At 32.4% G+C, this 22,899-nt stretch overlaps 2 protein-coding genes across 6 annotated transcripts; one reads left to right on the top strand and one right to left on the bottom strand.

Moving 5' to 3' along the window:
- The first annotated feature begins 2,495 nt into the window (after nt 1-2,495).
- On the top strand, nt 2,496-6,691 carry LOC105134689 (uncharacterized). 4 transcript variants are annotated; one of them, XM_011039199.1, is made up of 5 exons: nt 2,496-2,763; nt 3,148-4,732; nt 4,931-4,956; nt 5,367-5,709; nt 5,797-6,691. In XM_011039199.1, the coding sequence occupies exons 2-5, from the start codon at nt 3,313-3,315 to the stop codon at nt 6,099-6,101; spliced, it is 2,094 nt and encodes a 697-aa protein (XP_011037501.1). In that variant the 5' UTR covers nt 2,496-2,763; nt 3,148-3,312; the 3' UTR covers nt 6,102-6,691. The 4 variants fall into 4 exon arrangements, with proteins under 4 accessions (XP_011037501.1, XP_011037500.1, XP_011037498.1 ...); XM_011039198.1 differs by having other exon boundaries at nt 3,152-4,732; nt 5,367-6,691; XM_011039196.1 differs by having other exon boundaries at nt 5,367-6,691.
- Nucleotides 6,692-13,461: 6,770 nt separating this feature from the next.
- On the bottom strand, nt 13,462-18,484 carry LOC105134688 (glucose-1-phosphate adenylyltransferase large subunit 1-like). 2 transcript variants are annotated; one of them, XM_011039195.1, is made up of 15 exons: nt 18,327-18,484; nt 17,695-18,039; nt 17,376-17,498; nt 17,118-17,288; nt 16,543-16,635; nt 16,342-16,425; nt 16,198-16,253; nt 16,004-16,097; nt 15,518-15,703; nt 15,170-15,250; nt 14,680-14,766; nt 14,496-14,600; nt 14,295-14,401; nt 14,079-14,139; nt 13,462-13,974 (listed from the first exon to the last, which is right to left on the bottom strand). In XM_011039195.1, exons 2-15 carry the CDS (start codon nt 17,926-17,928, stop codon nt 13,873-13,875), a joined length of 1,584 nt encoding a protein of 527 aa, XP_011037497.1. In that variant the 5' UTR covers nt 17,929-18,039; nt 18,327-18,484; the 3' UTR covers nt 13,462-13,872. The 2 variants fall into 2 exon arrangements, with proteins under 2 accessions (XP_011037497.1, XP_011037496.1); XM_011039194.1 differs by lacking the exon at nt 18,327-18,484 and having other exon boundaries at nt 17,695-18,261.
- Between the last annotated feature and the right edge of the window lie 4,415 nt (nt 18,485-22,899).

Below are 22,899 nucleotides of genomic sequence, written 5' to 3'. Positions count from 1 at the left end.
TAAGAAAAACATGATGTGATATGATGAATTTGAAAAAAATTTAAATAGTTTATGAGTAATATATTTCAGATCATTGACTTTTTTTTTAATAATTTAATTTATTTTCATTTATTATAATGATTAGTAGTCAGTATTTGTAAAAGGTGCCATCTTATGGATTTCAAGACTATTCAATAATTAAGTAAATATTGTTTTTAGAAAAAATAATATATTATTTTAAAAAAATTCTAAAAATAAGTATGTAGTAAATAATTGAGATTGTGAACCTCATTTCATCAAATGATTCATAAGGTCTTTTAAGGGATGTAAAAAAATAAAAATCTTTAACTTTAATATTTTATATTAAAAATTACGAGAAAAAAACAAGTGAGGTTTTCTAATTCAATATAAGTTCTGTAAAAATCATTAGTTATATATTCATTTGTGTTAGGCATTAATCATTAAATTTGATATTTTTTTGAATTTATGTATATTTAGATTTAGTGTATAGATAAACACAAAGATATTAAATTATAATTCTCTTAATTTTTTTAAATATGAATTTTATATAAAATAACACACGAATAAAACGCCATAATCTATCACAAAAGATCTTCTAATGAATCGAGCGATTGCAAAATTTTTATTTTTGTTTCTTAACCTAAGAATATTTCTTTTACGAAGGGCTTCACGGCTAGCAGAACCCGATGAAGACCCCCTCCAAGAGATAAGGAGCAGGCAGTTGCAGATATAATGTACCTCACTGAGTCAGCAACAGCACTGCAACTACAACTCCACCAAGATATTTTTGAGATCAACGCAAGTGATATTTTCCAACCTGCGAGGAAGCGTGGAAGTCCCTGCAAAATTCCAGGACCAGCCACGGTTGTTAAACCCAATTTGACGTGAAGGATTTGAGACTTGGCTGATCCATTCTTTGACCAGCTGAAGCCTTTTGAAAAATCAAAGAAGAATTAGTTTGATTTGACTTAGAAACATGCCTTTTATTTTTCTTTTTTAAAAATTAATTAACCCGAATTAATCCCCTTATCCGGAACTTGAAATTCACTCCAAATCGGGGTTGATATTGGATATGCTTGTGCATGAAGCTAATTATTAATTATAAAATAAAAAAGAAAACTAAAAACTAAAAAAATATCCTTTTTTTACTGTTCATTGTGTTGTTATGGCACAGAAACACTGTAGATAAGCATCTTTACTGAGAGTTGTTTGTCATGGGGCAGAAGCGCTGTAGATGAACAGTTTTCTCACATGCTCGTGCCTTTATGTGAGAGTTGTTTGTTATCTGCTTGGGACATTTTTATCCTATGCGAGGTCTACCTGGGCAGTCTAAATTTGGACTCTCTGTTTTTTCATCTGCTTTTCTGCGCCCATCTTTGTTCACCAGTTGTTTGGTAGTTTTTGGGTTATTACAGTACAGCCTCTTATAAATGCTCTGATCTGTCAAAGCCACTAGAACTTTTCTCCTAGAATTGCAGCGTTTTTTGCCCTCCTCTCATAATTTTCCGGGGACCTGTTACCCAACTCTTTGGGTGTCGGACGTGATGGGTTTCAAAGTTTTAGCTCATCTTGGCCAGATTGTATATGTTATCTCAGTCACTTATGGTTTTTATAGTCGTTCTTGATGGGTCTGGTTTTAATCTGGCAAAAGATTCCCCTCACTCATGCTAAATGTCGTGATTCCTTCAACAGGTTCAGCATGTCTTTGCATCGAAGACTGGATAGCGCGGGCAAGGATGCTTTTGGTCGGGTCGGTAGCTAGAAGATATGCTTTGATTACTGATGCGAGCACTATGTATTTGCTGAAAACTGTTTCGACAAGTACATAGTACCTGACACAAGGCTACGGGAACCAAATCAAACCAATCAAACGTCCACCAACAAATCAAGCAGATGGAAAATATGATCTATTAATTATGCGGTTGTCTGGCTGTTGAACCCAAATAACTTTCTTGTTAACGACAGCAAATCAACCGATGACCAGAAGCACAAAACTTGAATCTTGTTTTATTGTCTTCAATAATAGATTATATATAAAGGTTCTCGGTTCGTTGATGCAAAAACCATACTCTTGAGGCATCGCCGCGGGCACTCCAGCCATGTTTGAAACAATTAATTATTTTACACAGTAAGTTACAATGCATTGAAGTATCAATACATACATCCATTGTTTTCGAACAATGGAGATGATACCTCTAATTAAATGGTGTTTGGCACGTAAGATTGAATCCTAGAACATTATAATATGGCTGCAGCTTTCTGAGAATTTTAATATCCACATAATAAAACTTCAGTTCTGGTAAAAGCTTTATTACGCTAAATCTTGTGGTCTTTGCTTATAATTGAGGAATGGCATTGAAAAAAAAAACAAAAACGTAACTGTCATGTGATTTATGGCTGTTGCTTATTTATTTTTTTTAAAAGCAAATCAGATGCCAAAATATTAAAATAAAAAAGAATAGAGGAAAGAGGAATTGAAAAGTGCAGGTAAGTGGGGTCAGTTATATGTCGTCGGCTTATGAGTCTGTGGCTAAGCAAGAAGAAAGAAAGCAAAAGGAAGGCACAGGCTCGAAGCAACTCAAGCACCAACCAACCCCTCCTTAGATTCTTTCTTCTTCTTCACCGCTTCATACATTTATCCTCTCTTCTACAAACTCTCCGAAAAGGGCTTCAAGTTAGTAAGAAGTTGATCTTCACCCCAGTGATGTTTTCATCCATGGATCTATGATTACAGAGGGAATCAGAGAAGAAGTTGATCAAACTGTAAGTTTGCTTACACATTCTACCCCTTTTTATTTGTTCATGAATGAGCGTGTAAGTAATATAGATAAAGTATTATTTTTTTTTCGACTTTTAGGTTTGTACTTGGCAGTGTAAGTTTGTTTTAAGTGGAGATCTTTTTTTTTTTATTAGTATTTCCTCTAGTGGGATTTATTTTGTTCTTGGTTAACATGTACTCAAGTTAGATGCTTGCCGTGAAATCTTGTTTTTTTTATTTGCTTTCTGAATAAAAAGATAGAAAAAAAAGAAAGAAAAGAAAATTAGACGATTCACATGTTGTGGCTCTGCTACCTTTAAAGTTTGCAAATTTGAGATAATTTGGACAAATTGGGTTTATTTTCTTATATTCATTTTAATTACCGTCAGGTAGTTATGACTGCTTGTGTGGTGGCTAGGTCCATAGCCCGGTTGAAGCAGGCCATCAAAAAGTCTGGAACTTTAACATTGCTTGGTTGACTGCATCTTCACGTGAATAGCCTTGGAGGAATTCTGTGACACTTTGAAGCATTCTTCTGTAAATCCCACTTCATCATGTCTGATCGCGTGCTACAGTCATATCAAGATAGGGATGATATTCCCGTAAAGTCCACGAAGCAGCGCCAGTCTATTTGGATGTCTCATTGGACGCGCGCGAGTGACAGGAAAGCAAATGAAGCTCCAAAACAATTAGGTCATGATCCTCCGGAAGTTGGTAATGGTAACAAATATCACAGCTTACTTAGTGGGCCAGAGATGGAAACTGGTAGTTCTAAAATTTTCAAGGGACTTGGAGAAGTAAACAAGGGGAAAAGGATCAACGTCATGAACGATAACCTTACAATGAGTTCGAAAAGGTTGAGGAATGAAATGTTAGAGGGACAGTCTTCTTTTGCGATGTTCAAACCTTCTCAAGAGAGGGAGAGTGTTTTATATCTGGAGAATGTTGTGTCCTCTGGCAATCGTGAAGGAGTCTTAAAGTCACGAATTGGTACCAATTCTGAATATGATGTTTCCCTTGGGAGAAATGAGGATCACCTACCCTCAATACCGGCACAGGCTCTTCCTGAGGTGAAAATTCATGAAAGAAAATCTCAGTTTCAGGCTGAAGATCTCAACTTGGTTCCAGAGCAGCGAGTCAAGTCTAATAGTTTCCTAGAAAGGAGTAGCAGAGTTGTTTCTGCAGATGTTCAGGATGATTTTGTAAGGTCAACCCCAGATATTGTGTCATATGAATTTGAAGTTGGAAGGGCTCCAATTCAGCCCTTTTTCTCTAGGTTATATCACATTAATGAATCAGGCTCTACATCTTTGGTTCATGAGAAGAAAATGAATAAAAATGCAGGTCTTCTCTTTCGTGATCCCTCAACAAGCAATAATCAGCTAAGAGAGTCATTTCACATGATGCCAAATCGTTCTGATTTTGAATTTCTTCCTAGGCAGATTAGTACCAGAGGTGATAGCCAATTAGAAAAATTATATAATGGATCATATGCACTACCAACACTGCCCTCCGTTCATGATGGAGAGACAATGAGAATACGTCCTGCAATAGGCTCCATAGAAGAATTTTCTAGAGGTCCTCCGACGTCCACTCAGACCACTCGTCGCTTTTTCATAAAAAAAAAGACTGACGTGAACTTACCTGATGGTGCTCAGATGTTTAGAGAGTCAGCAATATCCACTGAAATTAAGGGAAAAATGGTGACTGAACTCCTTGCAATATCTCCGGATTTTGGTTTCCATGTCAAGCATGGAGTGAAGCTGCTACCTCTGGACAGCTCCACAGGGAGTGAAGGAAAAGAGGGCACTGGGAATTTTAAGACTTCTGCAGTTGTTAAGGAGAATGATTCATTAGCTGAAGGAAAAGAAAACACTAAGATTGCCAATACTTCTGTTGTCAATGAAGAGAACGATTCATCTGCTGAAACTGACACCATGGGTATGGATGCTTTCTGTGAGAACCATCTATCTGGTATGTATGGTCCCTATCTTATATGGATGATTTAGTTAAATCTTAGACTGTACTGTTGACAATCTATGCTTTGGAGCACAGCCCTCAGATGAAGTTGCTAAATATAATTACTTAATCTGAACAGTGTTCATGAGTTTTGTATCTTTTTAGCGCAGTCCTAGTTTGCAAATTAGTGAGTTTTTTTCTTTTGTGTTACAGGTGTGGCTTCATTGCAATCAGATAAGGTAACTTTACTACTTTCTGATCTCTAAGCTATAGTGTTCCCTCTAGTGATTTTCTAGGGTCACTTGCATTTACAAAAACTAGTGAAGGTAAAAACATTGTCTTATGCACATCTTTTATAGACAACATATTTGATCTGCTCATTTACTTTTGTTAGGTCAGCATTTCACACAGCTGTTTTAGTTGCCATTGCCACCCAGGAATTTGGTGGATTTTTATCTTTGGGCTTTGAAATCATGCCACCACAAATAATAGTTATATTCTACAAGTGTTTTGCCGTGTTTTGTTAGTTTTTCTCTTTGGTTTAGGTCAAGGAATTTATGTAAGAGCTCATAACTCTGTAAAAACTTCCAGAATCAAAGGCTTACAAGGCCGCCTTATTTGTTCACATGATTAGTTATTAACTTTGTAGGGCATCAACGAGGGCCAGAAGTTGCCAGCTTCTCCAGCTGGAATGCCTTCAGTCAGACAAGAAACCAAGGGCAGACAGATGAACACCGAATTACCCGATATAAACCAAGAACTTACTGTACTTCCATGTTTGGCAAGGTCACCAGATAACATGGAGACAAGCACCTCAAGAACCCAGAGTTTGGATGCGGAATGCTTCCTTCCCCATGCCGAGCACTCCACAAATTCAAAATCTAGTGATTGCCCCGACACTCCTGTGAGACTGGACCCCTGCAGCAGATGGTTTAAGCGTCTCAAAGCAAGTGCTTCAAAAGTTGAAGAAGCATCATCCCACCAGAAATTTAGTAAGTTGTTCAACAAAATGCTAAGACATAGTAAGACTAGTTCAGAACCAAAGACAAGCGAGTCTGATGGTAAAGTGTCCATGTCAGATCAGACTGCAGAGTTTCTGCGGAATGCTGAATCCTATTCAACTGACCCAGCAAGGAAAACTCAAGAAATAACACTCTCTCATGTTTGGGTTCAGAGGTGGTTTCATAATCCATCTGCATCTCCGAAAAAGAATCCTGGAGCTGTGGCAGTTTCCAAGCCAGAGAGTTCAGTGGCAGCACTAGACTTCCGGAAGAAGCAGTTTCCTAGCACTGCTGCCATGGCTCTGATGGGGAAGGCCATGAATGGTTTTTGTCCATGTGAATTCAGAAAAAGTGGGTCTTCTGTAGTCTGGAATACCAAGTGATTCAGGGACAAGCTTTCTTGAGAAAATGCTAGGAATGGAAAGTGAGATAGGCAGTGCGCAGGATGTGCTGGTTATCTTACTGGTTGACATAAGCGCAGCAAGTTGAAATCTTTGAAGATCAATCCTCCATCAGATCAATGGCTGCAGACGAATTTTGTATAGCCTGAATGTTGCTTTGGTACTTATCCTGCCTGAAATTGTTTACATTGCCTGCTTTCCTCCTATGATCAGAATAGGTATTGTGGATGGAACTAGTGTGAGAGATTTGACCGAGGTCTTGTTTAGGTTGAGAAAGTGGCAACCCAGCCTCTGCTGCTTTTCATAGTGCAGAACTGAGAGGACTTGACCACACTCGAGCATGCTCCTATTGATCCTCCATATGTACTGCAAGCAAACTGGAGTAATGCTGTAATATCTGGAACCAGAAGCTAAAAATAAAAGATTTAACTGGAGGGGATTGTACTTCGAACTTAGATGCTTAATAATTATTTACACACATATAGTTACATGCAGAAATACATCACCATACCTCACATCAGCTGTACTCGTTAGGCATACACAAGTTTGGTCTTTGACTTTTGATATTTTAATTTGATCTATTTGAGAGGGGCTGTCACATCCTGCATTAGGCTGAAAATGGAAGAATAATGCATGACTAGAAGAGTAAAGAACAACCTGGGTGTTTCAATGTTCCTTCCATAATCTCTCAGAACAGTGTTCTTCATTCCTCTGAGCTTTGATATACAATTGCGTTTCTCAGAGTTCATCTTCTAAGAGGCAGTCATGTCTGACATTCATGTTTGTTCTTTATTGCGCTGTCTTGGTGTCTTTATCTTTTTTATTATGCCACGAGCTGGGAGCTATAAAACGCAGACCTTCCAATTCATGAGTGAACCTTTCCCTTAAGATATAATTCTTTTCTACTGTCTCCTAATCCAAGTTTGAGCATTTCTAATAAAGGAAATATTGTGCACAATTAATACTTAGTTGTATGGAGTTGCTTTCTTTAGTTCTCTCTCACATGGACTGAGAGATCAGAAGAAAAAAAGAGTTACAAGAAAATTCAAAATTCGTTTTATAATGTATCAATACACGTCTGTAATATATTCTTGATTATTCCTGGAATAACATGGAATGAGATGTCATGGATTTATCTGAGTGTTTTCATATATAATAAAAATGCAATCGTTTGAAAATTAATTATTTTTATGGGGTTTAAAAATAATATCAAACCAAAGATATCCAATGATTTATGAAGCTAGTATTCTACTATTTTCTTTAACAATTCTAGATTTATTCTTTTTTCTTTTGAATACCTCTTCGATTATCTTTGATTTTAGGCTAGTAACACTTTTCTCCAATATCTTATAGAGATTTAGAACTTTGATCAATTCAACCAATTCAATTAGCACTTTATGGCGCATTTGATGGAAGTATATTTTGTATAGATTTTGAGGAAATTTAGATAGAAAACCATACACTTTTAAAGCAAGATACATGTCTATATTCTCAAAAGTAGGACATTTGGGATCCAAAAAAATATATCAAGGCTTTAATTGCTAAATTTGCACTGACGCTTTCGCAATTTACTCCTTTATTTCTTCAAAAATTCATCTTTATGAATGCTTTTCATGTGTGAGAAGAGTTTTTTCAAGTTGTTTATGGAGTAACTCATATTTTTTATGAGTAGCAATTTACTATCATTCAATTTTAAGCAATTCTCTCTTCTAACAACTATAGGGATTTAGAATCCAGCCCGTGTTCAACAGAGTTCATCTCTTTAATGGTGACCATCAAGATACTTTTTAAGGTTAAGCATGTATTAATACAATAATGTTTGTTTATGAAACATATAGCCTATAAAGAGGTTCTACGTCCTTTATGTGAGACATTGAGGTAGGCATTATCTAGTCTTAAAAGGATCTTTTGTTGTTCAAATGATTACTCTTGTAAAGGTAATATAGGGCTCAATAGGTGGTGAAATGGTATATATACCAATTACTAGTAGTTCAAACACTCAATAAAGAGTTGAATAGTTTCATTAACTTAAACCTTGACTAAAAGTTATAAGTTAAGCCACTACTCCCTCATCTAACCTGAAGTTTTCATGTGTATGAATTCTAGAGCAATATATCACAAATAAATTAGTGATGCATGAAGACATTCATCGATATCTAACATATATGCACAAGTAAGATAAAACACAGTAAAGTGTAAATAAGTAAAAAAAATCCAAATGCAAAAATTTAAATACATCAGGTCACATAAATCCTAGTCTAAAACTGCCAAAAATATAAAATCCCCAGTAGAGTCGTTATGTACACATAACGTTGTGGTGTCGTGATCAAGGAGTCGTCATCTAATTATTTGGTCCAGGGTCACTATAAGACTTGACTATTTTGATCTTATATAAAATTCTAGGATAAAAGACTTTTTATGAATAGAGAATATATTAGTACCCTTAATACATCTTACCTAAAATAAGCTGCATTGTGTGATCTAGATATTGCTTAAATGTATTGAAGAGTTCCTAATTGATGATTTGTCTATGACTTTGAAATAAAAGTTTATTCTCATGAATAAATTTGATGTTTTAAATCCACTATGAGCTCATATGCTCAAATAAATTCTTATAGGAAGAATCTATATAGGTGCCCTAACAGGGTTCACCCATTTTAGAAGACAAAAGAGTTTTCCACAACTTATATATTATGATGAAAAATTAAAATTAATGAATACCCGAAATAATTTTAAGAATTTAAATTCCAACCTATTTATTCCAGTTAACTCCTTTTGATTCCAGTCTACTTGTAGGTCTAGCATTTATACAAAAATAGATTAAGCACTAAGAACATGAAGAACATGATGAACATTTAAACCAAACCCAGTAAACACAAATCACAAACCAGATAAGTTTTCATACAATCAATGACAATATTTTGTTTGTAATTATGCATAGATCAATAATCAAGCCTCTATTTTCTTTGATTGACACTTAAAAGTCACAATTTGATTAAAAATATGTTTGGACATTAGAAAAAAAACATAGAATCTAAATACATAAATACGTGTTATTAATGCATTTTAACCTTAGATTATTTACTAAAGATGATAAACTAACATGATTATGTCAAGACTTAACTCAAAACAACTCCAAAACAAGAGGCTAAGATAAAATTCATGCAAAGGACATGAACCCAGAATCTAGAGAATTTCTAGAAATTGAAAAACTATTGTTAAAACCTAAATTTAGCATTCCAGGCCTCCAAGCACATTGCTTTTGGTTCTCAAAAACCATATTACCAATATTAAGCATAGATGAATCTAAAAAACTAACAAATAACATCAAATTATTAATAATATGCATAAAGTTTCAATTCCTAAAACTGTCAAATCTTATCTATCTTATATATCTATGCAATTTGGATTCAAAATTAGTTTTCTAAACATATTTTGGTCATGAACAAGCCTTGTTAACATAGGATCAATGATATTGCTTCACAATGCATTAATTAAACAAAACAAACCAACATTGTTTTATAAAAATTAATCAAACTAGAAAGCTTTTGTCACATTAAAAATATCAAACACACCTTAAAAAAATATTAAAATTTAGAATCAAGATCACAACAACAACAACAAAAAAAAACACAATCTTTACTGATTAAAAAAAATTCATATGTTCTAGAAGAAACATCAAGAATAGGATCTTCGATTAGTAGAGCTCACTTGGCTAGAGAAGAAGGTAAGTAAAATCTCATTTACAACTTATAAGGTTAAATTTAAACTTTTAGTTATAATTATGAATACTAAGTATGAAAGAAATATGGATGAATCGTAAATATGATATGAAATCAATGTAAACAAGTTGTTTTCACAATGAGCGAAAACCAATGTTGGGATCGTTTTTAAAGTTTTTTAAAAATAACTAAGATAGAATTGCTTTTGTAATGAGCGAAAGCCAATATTAGAATTGTTTCATAAGTTTTCAAAAACCAATGAGATAGAGTTACTTTCACAATACACGAAAGCCAATGCTAGGATTGTTTTTGAAGTTTTCAGAAACTAATAAATTTAAGTTGCTTTTACAATGAGTGAAAGCCAATGTTGGGATCGTTTTTTAAGTTTTCAGAAATCAATGAATTTGAGTTGCTTTTATAATAAGCAAAAACTAATATTAATATTGTTTCTGAAGTTTTTGGAAATCAATGAATTTAAATTGCTTTCACAATGGATGAAAGCCAATGTTGAGATTGTTTTTAAAGTTTTCGAAAACCAATGAATTTGAATTGCTTTCATAATGGATAAAAGCCAATGTTAAGATTATTACGAAGTTTTCACAAACCAAATGAAATTGGATTACTTTCATGATGAGAGAAAGCCAATGTTGATATTATTTTTGAAGTTTTTTAGAAACCAATATAATAAAGTTGTTTTCACAATAAGCAAAAGCCAATGTTAGGACCATTATCAAAGTTTCTAGAAACCACGTAATTGAGGTTCTTTTTGAAATATACAAAAGCTTAATGTTAGAAATGTTCTCTTTAGATTGGTGGAAATTAATATCGGGGAGATAAGTTGTCAAAATAAAACTAGTATGATGAAGTTTTTGTAAATTTTTTTATGATTAATTATATTCTAGTTATTTTAGGAATGGATGTGTAAATGTCATGAGTATTATTGTGGAAGTGTAAATATTATTCATGAAATCTTCTAATGGATTGGATAGGTATAATGAGTACCCTTAGTGTATATACCTAGGAGTAAGATTTTGTTTAAAATATAAATTTATGCTCAATTAATCTTTGTTGTAAGACCTCTATATATTGGTGGACCAAGTAATTATACGGTAAATGTACTCTAGGATTTCAGAACTTTCGTTGTGCATGTAATTAATTTTGTAAGTGATATTGAAAACTCTTTTTATTACCTTTGTTTTTTAATGATATTATCATATCTATGCGGGTTTATGTAATGAAATCCTCAAGTAAAATAAAAAAAACATTTATACCATTTCCATATAAATTTTCATGTGTGTTTAAATTATGCTCCTCTATCTGTATATATCTCAAGATCAATAAACATGTGTGATTTAACATGTTCTTCTCCTAGCCAATATTTATAGTTAAATTCTTATAAATGAATATAGTGTTGTTATCAAAAGGTGATATGTATATATATATGAGGTTGAAATTGACTTGTGGTTAAAAGATGTTATGAAATAAGTTCTAAGATAAATGGTCTATGTGGTTATAATAATTGTGCAATGAAGGAATTAGTCAATAACTTGGTATGCCCATTTATAAAGAAAATATGCCAAATTTTTATTAGAATTGTTTATCAATCAATATAGAAATATGATCATATGTATAAATACAGAAAAAACCACAAAAAAAATCACAAACAAAATACATACTTAGTTTAAAATGTGAAAGCATTGCAGTATTTTCATAGTTAACATTCTTTAAAGGATAGGGGTGTTACAAGTTGGAATCTTTATATTAGACTTGTTTTGTAGTTGTGGTTTTGGTTTTGGTAATTTTGCCAAACTTAGAGAATAAGGAGTTGTTTTTGGGCCCTTTTACTTTGAGAGAAATATGGTCAACCTTTGATAAAAATCTATTGAGAAGTTTTAAGAGTGAACACATGAAAAAAGTTAGTGGTTTTGTCAAATGGATGTTACAATCATGACTGATTAGGTTAACTATTTTCAAGGCCTCATCAGAGTAACTTCAATATAAATGTTGTTTGAGACCACATGAAATTGGTAAAAAAAGTGTACATTTTTCATTTGGATTCAATTTTGCTCAATTTGAAGGTCTGTAGCTTCACCTTCATTTGTCGAAAGGTACCTACTTGATCAATTTAGAATTTAAAAATGCAAGGAAAGCTAATTGGGGGCAATATGTTGGAGACTTTTATAAAAGAATTTGGGTGTAAATGTTCAATTTCACGGGCATGAGGTTGTAAATGGGGTGTTTCTTGGTTGAATGGTAGTGGTTACAACCCTTGAGGTAGTCAAAAATGACATATTTATTCACCTGAAGATGTCTACTCCACCATCCAAAATCGTCAAGAAAAAAACGAATAGTGGATGAAAACACATTGTCTAGGTTAAACATTAGAAATTATTGTTTTATAATTTGGGATTTAGATAATTTTAATTTGGTCCATACTCTTCCTATCGTTTTTAATTGCATTTATAATTGTCTCCTCACTTTTAATTGCATGCAATTACACCTCTATTAAAATCAAATATCTACCCTAAAGTTTAATGTCTTTTACAAACAAGTCATTGATTTTTAATTTGTTCAATTTCATCCTTAATTTACCATCAAAATTCCAATTCTTTTCAATTTGACTTCTGATTTCACCAATTTCTACCCCTGAAATTGTGTGCCACTTACAAGTTGATCCTTGGTCTTAAAATTTTGCAATTAAGTTCTTAAATGACATTCAAACTTTAATATTTTTATAATTAAGCCTTTAATTTAACCAATCAAAACTTTCAAAATCTAAATTCAATCCTCAAACTTCAATTTATTCTAATTAACACCTAAATTGACTCCAAAAAATTATTTCTCTCTCAATTAAGTTGTCAATTTCAAAATTTTCATTGAGTTCTTACCCATTAAAATTTATGTTTCTTTACCCTAGATAAAAACATTTTCACCAATAGAGTTTTTTGTTAATCATAACTAAATTATCAATTTTATTAATTTTATATATTTTAATCCTTTAATTTTTTCATTTTTCATCTTAATTCTCTATTACCAAATTTGGACAATCTTCTAGGTTTTTTTTAATATATATACTCTTGTATGTTGATTTTTTTTTCTTAATTTTTTTATGGGGTAAAACATGAATAACAACACGTATTTGACACGTTGCATTGCAAAGAAGCTCCATGGTGTCCCTGAAGGAATTGTTGCAACCCATGAATTGCCACATGGCAACTAAGGGCTCGGTCTTTAAAGGGGTCCTATAATCATACTGTCGAGGGCAACACCTGAGCGGCACTCGACAACACCATTGTTTAGCGTGTGACATAATGTTAGATTTCTATGATAAGGCTGGTAGATGAAAATCACGAAGAAGTGATGTCACTTTTTATCATTTGGGTTTTGAATCCAAGGAAACTTATGATGATGTCATTTTGAATCTGAATCTACATATAAGCTGTTAAGTTTTTATAATGATATATTTAAGATCCAAGTTGGAGAAATTTAATCTCCATATGTGAAGTTTGAGGTTCAATTTAAATATGTAAAAATTGATTCCAGAAGTACTCAAATTGCTTAGAACAAAAATTTAAAAGAAGAATAATAAGATGGCAGCAGCTTCTTCTGCTTTGATGTGGAAACTGGGATACATAGAAATGATCCACTATTTCACTTCACGACTCCTTTTATCTTACACGAGACTCTGTCTTTCTTATATAAATGGTGAGTGCAAGTTTTATTGCAAGCATTAGCAGGCTTATTTCATTATTTCATACTAAGTACGAGTACATACTTCAAAAAGACCCAAAGCAGCTGATAACCAGGGACTTGTATGAGATCTTAACTCGGGCTCTATTTTTACAAGCAAGGAGGGATCCCGTGGTTTACGGAGGATAAAGCAGGGGCAGCTTGCTTGCTTCTATCTTTTGAGAGCAAAATGCTGCCTATACCATTCTTAAATAGGCACTAATAAAGAGCTTCAAAATGTTCTTGTCTCAACACCCTCTTGGAACCAAGTCCTTGATAAATAATTGAGATCCAACATCTATTTATATAACTGTGCCATCCTCTATTGTTGCCTTTTCCAATATAATCGTGATTCCAGATCGAATGTAGAACCCTTTTTCTTCCCGGTCTGCTTCTTGCACACCCTGCAAAACCAAAGCATTGAGATACATGCATGCAAAATTTTCATAGGAGTTTATTGAGAAGGATTATGTATATGAGCATAGTTTGAATGAGTGGTGTTACTTACATCTTTATTCATAATGATCACGTCTTTCCCTATCTTCGCATTCTTGTCAATTATGCAGTTCCTTCAAGAAAAACCGCAAGCTTTTTGTCAGAAATAACCATTTATATATCCTTGTAGTCTTATAAATGAAGTAAAAAAAGGAGGTGGTGGGAGGAGGGGGGAATCCATATATTTCGTTCAAGTTTTCAGTCTATTTTCCAATATTGAGTCCAGTACCTGATTTTTGAGTTCCTTCCTACGCCAATTGGGACTTTACCCTCTGCCAGAAGAGAGGCAATTTCAGCTTCAGTTTGGTAGTAGTCTGCCCCAAGCATCACGGTATCCTGAAGACAGAATAAAGAGGGTTGGTTATTGCTCACTCATGTAACCAGAAAGGAAAAGAAAATGTGAAGAATGGAAGAAAAGATGATGGATCACCTTTAACTCAACACCATAATCTAAACGGGAGCGTTCGCCGACCACAGAGTGTTGTACAGTGCATTCTCTCAAGAAACATCCATGGGAAATTATTGCATCTACAATCTGAAAAATCAACCTAGAACATCAGAAGGAATGTAATTCATCAAATCCACAAATTGGAGCTCAATGTACATCAGCTTACCCGACATTTATCAATTTTGGTTGGTGGTAGGAATCCAGGAGATGTATAGAAGGGTGTCTTTGGGTCATAAAACTCAAACTTAGGAGGCTGCAGAAAATATATAGTCAATCAAAAACATGAATCTGGTCTTAGTGAAAAGAAATTCAAACATACATGCTTGAAATAATATGGAGAGCTAAGTACAAATTGCTGAAGCATGGAAACTCAGATGGCTATATTGCATCTGAAGCCAGAAATCTTTGCAAGGCAGTAATGATTCACATATCTTCTCATCTTATATATATGGTAGCAATAGCAAGTGCCATGAAAAGGCAAGAGAAAAGGTGCCTGAATTCATTGAGAGACAAAAGAAGTGGCAGAAAATATTTCATATTTTCTTCAGATGACATTATCTGCTACATATCTATATACCTTTTCGATCACATGGTAAGTAAAAGAATGGTATGGAATTTAATTCCAAAATGCCAAGAGTCATAATTATAAAACTAACCTCTTCAGCGAGGGCCAAGTTAGCTTCATAAAATGACTTGATGGTTCCTATATCCTCCCAGTAGTCTTTGAAAATATATGCCTGCAAAGCAATATTATATTAGAACTATATTTTCCACAGGAAGCGTACATGTTGCACAGAGTAAAACAAATTGAATGTGAACAAGAAAAGAGCTCAGTTTTTTAGTTCTTCGTTATAAGCTTGTTTATTCTTCTTTTACACCGTGGTAGGAAAAAGGGAGCAAGGTGGACGGTAGGTTTTGCTCTAGGCTGACAATCATCCTTCTGTCAAAACAGATTGAGAAACATATTAAAAGAACTAATATTTAAACCTATAAAGTTCTCTTACTTGGACATTGTGCTCCATTACAGCTGCAGGAATGATCTCAGATCCAAAGTCATTTGATGTGGGATACCTCCACCTCAGAAGCTTCAATAAAATATCTGTTTTAAACACATAGACCCCCATTGATGCAATATAGGAAGATTTCAAGGCGTCTTGCGGAGACAACCCTAGATGAGTCGTATCTACTTTCTGCAGAGAATCGACAAAAATATATATGCTTGTAATTCAGTATGATCTGGATTTCATAGTACTTTTATCACTATAACATAAGGTAATTGCGTAAGGAAGCCAGATGATCAAAATTTCAGATTTTATATAGAAATTATGATGTTATTTAACAGTCATAAGGAAAATGCCAGAGATTTTAGACACGGCAGGCACCTAGATACTTATTCTTGCCAGAATATACGAGGGGCATGCATGTGGGTGTAGATTCAAAGGATGCTATGACAAAAGTAAGTCTAAACATGAGAATTCTGAAACCCTCACCATTTCCCTCAATTCTGAACCCTTCGGTTTTTCAGTGAATTGGAAAATTTGGCCCTTGCTGTCTATTTTAACCAGTCCATAATCTGATGCACGGCTGCAAAGCAATCAAGATGAAATGTTATAAAACACAAGTTTCCATAACCAGCAAACCAAGAAAAAATATCATTTGAAGCAAAGATAAAGACTCAACAGACCTTTCGCCCACTGCAACACATGAAATTGTAATATCAGCATTACTATCAACATGATGCTGTTGATTCATAGCAAACAGGTAAGCCAGAGTTAAGAATATGTTAACTATATTTAAAGTCCATTTCATTAGAGAAACAATGGCATACTTGCACAAAGTCCATATAATCCATTCGGTAAAGATGATCTCCGGACAAGATAAGTATATTCTCAATGCTCCTGTTCTTGGCATCCTACAAAAGCCAACATAATTTATAAGACTCCAATTCAATTTGAGCAAGGACTGGAGCAATGTGGAGTATGATTAGTTATTTACAGATGAAATTTCCTCAAAAAGTTTTTATATTCACCTCAAAAACCCATGTGAATTGCCTCACAGCATCTGCTGTTCCTTGGAACCATTTCATTCCTGCTTCCCCAGGCGTTTGAGTTGCAGCTAAAACCTGTTAATCAAATGTGTTCACAATTCAACACCTCATTATGAAGAAATCATGTTAGAAATTTGATGCCATTTTTATTGATTAAATCACTTGACATATAAGAAGTCCAATTAGAATAACGTGTTGTCAATGTTATCATTGAGATTTGCTTATAACTCATCTGCCAAAATTGGATGATCTGCAATCTCCTGATCAGATCATTGACATGAAAATTTACCAAAAGAAACTTCTGCTCTCGTATCAAGTGAATTAGGAAACCTGGAATTTGATTGTTATCTTACTAGAAAAAACCAAGTTCAAGTAAACTTTGATTGCTTGCTGTGTATGTTGTCACAATTACATAAAGTTTTACCAGCACAAAAAACCTACACGATAGGAAAAAATATCATATGGCATCCCGGATTTTGTATTGCAGGAAGTTCAATTTCCGATTCCGAAATCAGAAATTCAAAGGCATAATAAACACACCAAGACTGGAATCATACCTCCACAAATCCATCTCCAAAGTTAATACCATTTCCGAAATACGTGTGCGCAAGATGCCGGTTCAGGGAAGCCGAGTTGAACTGCGTCAACACAAAGATCTTGTTTATTCCACTATTGATGCAGTTGCTCATCGGGATGTCTATAAGCCTATAGCACCCTCCAACTGGTACCTGCAGAATACAATGAACTGAATTATTAAACCTCAAAACTTACAATCTTTACTCATCATATTCTATGAATCAAACATATTTTCTTACAGCTGGAGTTGCTGCCCTTCTGGTAAGGGGAAATAGCTGAGTCCCCGCACCTCCGCCTAATATGATTGATGCTACATTTTTTGGGTCTGCTCTTCTTCTCCCGAATCGCGGCGGTTGTAAGGTCTAACATCAATTAGGAACCGTTCAGGGACGAGTATACTTCAAATTATGATCAAACTCACACATGTTTAAAAATCAAAATCATTCATATTCAGAAACTAAGATGGCTATATTCATATTATAAGAAATTTTGAACATGGAGGATATCAAAGAATGACCAAGGAATGCAAAAATTGAATATATAATTAAATCAACTTACCACAGTCTCTTTGCCATTATTTGATGTCAAAACAGCGAAAGCAACACCAGGCGTGAACTTATTGACACTCTTGTCAACTTTCAAGCTTTTTGCAAACTGATTGACCCAAACACTGTTATTGAAACTCCCTCTGATCCTTTCACCCCAAAACTCTGTATCTCCATTGTTAAAACCACCCTTGCTAGCTTTTGCCACATGAGTATTAGCCCTCAAAGCCACACAGCAAGAATCCATTACTGCACTCTCACAGGCAGCCCACTTGTGATAATCGTGATGGATCACAATCAATAAGTATTTAATTCACTCAACAAAGCACCGCGTACAAATCCCTATAAAAGCTGGGTGCTAAAACCAAGTAACCAAGTAAAGTAAAGATCACGTAAGATAAGGTACCGACTATAAATAGGTGAAAATGGAATGACTGTTGTGTCACATGCTCTTACACACTAGAGGAATCGAGAAAGTACCAAATCTAAGCAACCAAAAGCCCAAGTTTAACAATATAAAACGAACTTTTAAGTACAACCCAGATAACAGAAGCTACCATGAATCGAGAATCTAAAGTAGCAAAATGCAAACGAATCAAACTTCTGACTGAAATAACACATAAAAGATCACATGAGAAAACACAACAAGTGGGCTTTCAGGGGGTGGAAATAGGAGTGAACGTGAAGTGATGCTGACACTGGTGGTTAATATGGCTTCATTGGCTTGTGAATCCTCACGAGAAATCTTGCATTGCATTCTCTTTTATACATTAAAAATATTGAATGGGGTCTCTCTTTCTTCTCCCCACCCTTGCGCTCTCGAGGCCTGTCCAGATATAGAGATGTAAATTACATTTAAAATTTTTTTATTTAAAATATATATTAAAAAAATATTTTTTAAAAAAATATTTTTAATATTAAGATATTAAAATAATTCAAAAAAATTAATCAATTTTTTTAAAAAAAAATTAAAATTTACACAAATATCATATTAACCTCATTGCTAAATATATTTTTTTTCACTTAATTTGTTGCCTTCATCATTTCTGTCTTTCTATATTCAAATTTTATAAGTAAAGTTATCAATTTTATTATGTTTTGTTTGAAATATCTTTTATAATTTCAAAAAACATAACAATTTGAAACAAATTTATGGATTACTCGGTTTCAAAATTTAGACAATCATCGTTTTGGCCTCATTGTCAAACATCTTTTTTTCCATTTAGTCTATTGCCTCCATCATTTCTGCCTTCCTGTATTCAAGATTTGTCAAGCAAAGTTATCAATTTTGTTATGTTTTCTTTGAAATATCTCTTACAATTTCCAAAAACAGAACAACTCGAAACAAACTTCATCTCGCTCTAAATGTTGATTGATTCTGGATTACTTGGCCAACTTCCAGTCAAGATGTCCTAGTTTCATTTCATTTTTTCCCTTCCTTGAATAATATTTTTTTCCCTTCTATTTTTTTAATTTATAATTTATTTTTAATTTTATCATTTAATATTTAATTTATTAGAGATTAGATTTTATAATTTATTATGATTTGCTTTTTCTGTGGTTATCTTAATTTCATGACTCATGTTACAAGTTTAGTGGGTTAACCTAGTTGACTCAAGTTTTTTTTAATTGATATTTTTTTTTATCATTCAATATTTTGTTGAATATGAATTAAGTTTTGTTATTTATTTTAATTTATTTTATATAAAGTTATCTTAATCTCATAACCTAGATTACAAGTTTTACGAGTTAATCTGAATAGACTTAAATCTTTTTATTGTGTCATTGTCACCACTCGATTCACGGATCCATTGTCAGTACATAAGCAAGGTCCGCATTTAGGGTTCTATACATATACATACCCAAACTTACATACAAATTTTTTCCTTGTATAAATAAAACATAGTTCTACATAACATTATATTATAACTAATTTCATAAAATAAATTGAGTATCTTAATACAAGAGTTAATACAAATATCATAATTGTGGAGAACTAACTATACATAAAAGAAAAGTAAATAACTTTCACACATAATCTACTAGCGAGTTATAAATCTAAAAAAGATATATAACGAGAGGATGAGTTCAACAACTCAGTGAGTAAATAACTTTTAATATACATATACAAGGTAATACAACAATGAGGAATACACACACACACACACACACACACACACACACACACACACACACACACACACACACACACACACACACACACACACACACACACACACACACAACTATGACTTTAAGTTCTTGTAGGAAAGTTTATCAAATAGACCATAACAAGAATATCATAAGGTAAGGCTTGTTAGAAAATTAAAATGGAATTAGCATGATGCTTCATACTATGGGATGATCAATCACTATATGTTGGTGACTCCCTCAACCAACTAGAATTCAAATACGATGTACATAAAAACTAACACTGCCTTGTTAACATAAGTATTATGACTAGGATACCATATGTTTATATCATAATCACACATACATATTCATATCTCAAAGTTCAACTTAAGACATTAATAAAATAAAAAACTATCAATTCAGAAATATATAATGATTCATATCAAAGATTTAATTTCAATAAGTGATCATGCTTAATCATAAATAAGAAATAAATAACAATATAAGAATTACCGAGAAGCACGATCAATTTATTATTAATAATTAAAGTATTTATAATACTCTTCTAGCATATAAAAAATTATCTACTCACCTAACTCAAAAGTAGAAATAACACATAAGCGGATATCAAAGGCAATTCTATTGATATCCCGCAGGTAGAGTATCAAGATTATCTAAATACAAAAAAAGATATACTAAAAAACAACTTGGAAAAAATATACAATTTATTCAATACACTTAACTTAGGGTCTAATCTATAATCCTATATGTTTATGAACCAAATTGGTCCTTTCTTCTCAGAAAACTAAAAAATCAAATGGTTTCCCAAGATCTAATTCAAAAGGAAACAAAACATAAAACTTGATAATAATTCACAAATAAACCTCAATTATTCATCAAAACCAATATGAAAAAATGAAATTATAGTTAGGGTATTAATCTAGAATTTTCTAATATTTTTAGGGGTTACATTGTAATTTTTTCAAATTAAAGAACCAAATTGAATATGTCAAAAATTCATAATTATACTGAAATTTTATCAATAATTCATCCTTAATCATGTCCAGAATCTTGAATTATTCTCTAGAGATTAATTTGTAATTTTTCTAAAGTTCAAGACTAAATTATAAATTACTAAAATTGAGGGACCAAATAGAAATATCATCATCTTCAATCTTAAAACCATTTTATCCAGATTTTTAGCAGTGGTTTTGCATAATATCTCAATGTTCTTATACCCAACATATCAATTAAATTAATTGGTCTCAAAATCATTATTCCTAACAAAATCATCTAAAATTAAACCAACTAAACCATTACCCATAAAAATTAATTCATAATATTTCAATCAAACCCAAATCATAATCTTCAAAACCCTAATCTTTGACAAATTAATAATCTTAATTAATAACATTAATTATGTACATTAAAACATAAATCTTACCTTTTAAATTTATGTTTTGTAACTGTCTTCTCTCTCTCTCTTTTCTCTTCCTTATTATATTTTTCAACTCATATATAATTATTTCAATGCCCCCTCATTTCTTTATACTTAATATCTATCCCTCCAAGGGTATTATTACCTTTTACTATCAACTCTGTCTATTTCAAATTAAAATATTACAATCCTTCTTTTAAATTGATTTTTCTAAATTTTATCATTCAATAATGAGTTTATTAAGCTTTATAATTTTTTTATACAGGGTTATCATGATCTCATGACTTGAGTCGTGAATTTGAAGGTTAACCCAAGTTGACATAATCGATCTGATATATTATTGTTTTGATATTTAAACAAAAAAGTCATCTTGAATTTTTTTTGTATCAAATTATAACTTTATTAGTCATTGAGGTTGTTTTTGGATTCATTAAGTCAACTCCCACATGATTTAAAATTATTTTCTACTAGAAAAACATTAGCTACTCCATTGTGTTTCTTTTTTAAATTAAAAATAGTTGATCATACTCATAATGTAGCGCAAATGAAAATCTAATAGTTATTAAATAGAAATGTTTAATTTTAAAATTATATTTAGATACTTGGCATTGTGTTTGAAATTTGAATTATATATAAACCTCAAAACAACTCACAAAAATACTAAAAAAAAAACAAAATATATCATTTAAATTAAAAAAAAAAAACACTAAAGAATAGAATTGAACACCTCCTTTCTTGTTATAAATAGAAAACATAAATAACGAACATCTGTCCATATCAAATTTGATACCTTAGTACCAAAATATTCTTAGTTTTTTATCAAACTGTAAATGCCATATTTTTATTTAAAATTTATTTTTTATATAATCTTAGAATGTTTTGATATATTGATGTCAAAAATAAATTTTTTAAAATAAAAAAATATATATTATTTTGATGTGTTTTCGAGCAAAATATACTTTGAAAAGCCACCACCACCACACTACAAGACATACATGCATAATTAATTAATTTTTTTTGGACTGAAATATTGATAAGTAGATGATTAGTAGAATTATCTTAAATTCAGAATAAGTGGCATCCTTTGCCTAGCTTATATGCCAATTAAAGTTAATTTCTTATACATAAAAAAATTAAAAGATATAATATTCGCATCAATTTAATATTGAAAATATGAAAAAAAAATTAAGAACATAATTTGGACATCAAAATTACTTATGAAGTTTGCCCATTAATAAAATCAGCAATTGAAAAAAGGATTATTCATGTTACATGACACGACCAAAAAATTAATGTCTTCTTCCAAGTGTAGGAGTGTCGAAGAAATAAATAACCCGATAAGACCGAGGTCAAACCACAAAGAGATTAACTATATAAATTATAATTAACAACAACAACAACAACAACAACAATAATAATAATAATAAAGAGAGCTTTGAGACGTGATATTGATATAAGAATTAAACAATGATAAAAATAATTATCAAGATTAGAGGATCTACTAACGGTATTTCAAACAAGTATAGTATAAACTCTTATTACTTAACTGGAAACCACATACAAAAGAGCTTCCAATTGGATTATAAATTGTTAACATATTACATTAGTTATCTTATTCGAATAATGCTAATACTTGTAAATATTGTG

The sequence above is a fragment of the Populus euphratica genome, unplaced genomic scaffold (genome assembly GCF_000495115.2).
Source record: "Populus euphratica unplaced genomic scaffold, PopEup_1.0 scaffold91.1, whole genome shotgun sequence".
NCBI lineage: Eukaryota > Viridiplantae > Streptophyta > Magnoliopsida > Malpighiales > Salicaceae > Populus > Populus euphratica.
Note: the sequence above shows the minus strand (reverse complement) of the source record. Positions and strands in the feature narration are given on the sequence as shown.